Source organism: Rousettus aegyptiacus, unplaced genomic scaffold, assembly GCF_014176215.1.
Source record: "Rousettus aegyptiacus isolate mRouAeg1 unplaced genomic scaffold, mRouAeg1.p scaffold_m13_p_13, whole genome shotgun sequence".
NCBI lineage: Eukaryota > Metazoa > Chordata > Mammalia > Chiroptera > Pteropodidae > Rousettus > Rousettus aegyptiacus.
Genome location: NW_023416288.1, coordinates 15,213,749 through 15,216,045, shown reverse-complemented (window position 1 = coordinate 15,216,045; position 2,297 = coordinate 15,213,749). Strand labels below are relative to the sequence as shown.

The following is a 2,297-nucleotide window of genomic DNA, read 5'->3' as shown; positions in this document are numbered from 1 at the left end:
TAATCATAAAGCTAATGAAAAATAATTTGAGTGCAATATTGTTTGCCTAACAAAAAAATCATTATGCATATGAGGATATAGGAAGATAGGCACTTATGTATAACGAGTTTGCAGTATGAATTGGTATAACTCTTCCAAGAAGCACTGTGACAATAGTATGTATTAAAATTTAAAAATGTCCCTTGCCTGGTAATTTCACTTAGTCTCCAAGGAGGAAATAATCTCTAATTCTGACAAAGTGTGATGTATAGAGATATTCATTTTAGCATTATTTATAATAAAAACGCATTGTAGAATGTCTAAATGAACAGCAATAGTGACATGTTTATAGCTGTCTTATTACTACACAGCCATTTAAAATTATGTTCATGAAGGGGATGAGAGAAAGGAGGAGATGTTGACCAAAAGGCACAAAGTTTTAATTATACAGGATGAGTAAGTCCTGGGGGATCTAATGTACAGCAAGTTGACTGTAGTTAATAATGCTGCATCATGTACTTGGAAGTATTTCATGTAGATTTTTTTTTTTTTGGTTCCCAAGTTTTATTCAAGAACTCATATAAAATATTCCAAATAAATGAGCTTTAATCCTCATCTTCCTTCTCTTCTTCGTCCTGGTTAATCTGGAAGTAACATAATTTGTAACTCTCTTTGCTGTAAGCAACTATGCGCAACAAATCACATAGATTGTTCTTCAAATATTTTTTGGTGAGATATTTCAAATACCTTTTGGAAAAAGGCACCGCAGAAGTCACAGTGATCTTGCTTGTGCTCCTTTCAATGGTTACAACCCCTCCACCGAGATTCCCAGATTTTCCATTCACTTTGATTCTCTCCTGAAGAAATTGCTCAAAATTGGCAGCATCTATAATTCCATCTTCTACAAGATGGGTGCAGTCAGGGGTAGACTTGAGAACCTGTTTTTGTGTTTTTGCCCCTTTTGCCACAAGCTTTATCACAGGCTCTATGGTGGCAGCAGAGGCAGTCAAGTAGATTATAGGTGTTCTCACCACATACACACAAAAGCAGTAACTATGTGAGGTGATGGTTATATTAATTAGCTTGATCATGGTAATCATTATATTATGTATGCATATATTAGAACATCACCTGTATACCTTAGATATGTATAAGTTTTATTTATCAATTATATATCAGTAAAGCTGGAAAAATGAAACTGAATAATTTTGAATACAAAGGAAGATGTCTTTGTTAAGTGAAATATGAAAAGTAGAATATGTCACTATGATATATATCTACATATATATTTCTATCCATAAAAATATTTATATTCATAGAAAACTAACCAAAAATGTTTATTTCTAGGTGGTAGAATTATAGATAATTAATGTTTTAATTTATTCCTGCACCTTAAGTTTAATTGAAATAAGAATATACAGAAAAAGAAATTGCTGTTCTACTAAAGGCAGCGAGCAGAAAGTTTCAGTGTAAGCACTCTGTGCTCAGGCCATACAAAGTAACTTCCAGGCAGTTTCCAGATGCTTGGTGCATTCTTTTATCTCTTTTTCCTATCATCCTTTCAACTAAGAAATGTTCCCTCCATTTTCTATGCTCCCCAGATTCCTCCATCATGCTTCTAAGTTCAAGCATTACTTCCTTTGTAAAATATTCCAACATTTCTCCTGTTTTCCTCCTCAAAAGCTGGGAACATCCTTCCTAGTGGTCCCATAGCATCTGGTATATAGATAAGGGTGGCCTTAAATTCTGGAGACACAGGCAATATACATATTTATTGATAATATATTCAAATATACATAAAATAATATGTTTCCAGACTGGATGGCTATGCTTTACATTAAAATATTTATTACATTCAATTATAATCATTATATTGTTCTTTCTGTACTGTGACCTTTTGAAGGCAGTTCCTTTGCCTTTCTTATCACTGTACTGGAGCCTACCTATTACAGTGCCTAACATGAAGTGGGTCCCCAGTAAAAATGTATGCAATGAATGATCTAATTGGCCTAAAGTGTATTTTTTTAAACAAAATGGTATTTGCTGTCTTTTGTTTATTAGTATTTTAAAAATAGACTTTGAAACATTCTAAGGATCTTTCATCTTTTTTTTTCTGGAAGATATCGAATCTGTTTCCCTTTAGTTTTGGCTGTGTTGGTTTACCTTCTCATCTCTTTTTGGTCTCTTAACATTTGTCTTGACATGTGAACACCAGGTTTTGATATGCTGCTCTTCTGTACAAAGGTTTTGCTTCTAAACTTTTGTAATGATGTTTGACATGTGGAAATTTAAATAACATACTTCCTGCATTCAAAGAA

The 2,297-nt window shown here is 33.0% G+C and overlaps 1 protein-coding gene across 1 annotated transcript; it reads right to left on the bottom strand.

Annotated features, from left to right (window-relative positions):
* Window positions 1-584: 584 nt before the first annotated feature.
* Window positions 585-1,070, bottom strand: LOC107513209 (60S ribosomal protein L22-like). Its single transcript, XM_036231052.1, has one exon. It carries the CDS (start codon window positions 1,068-1,070, stop codon window positions 585-587), a length of 486 nt encoding a protein of 161 aa, XP_036086945.1.
* Window positions 1,071-2,297: the final 1,227 nt, after the last annotated feature.

What these genes read in the sequence shown, in the direction of transcription:
- LOC107513209 (XM_036231052.1), bottom strand. Translation starts at nt 1,070, where the DNA reads ATGATCAAGCTAATTAATATAACCATCACCTCACATAGTTACTGCTTT.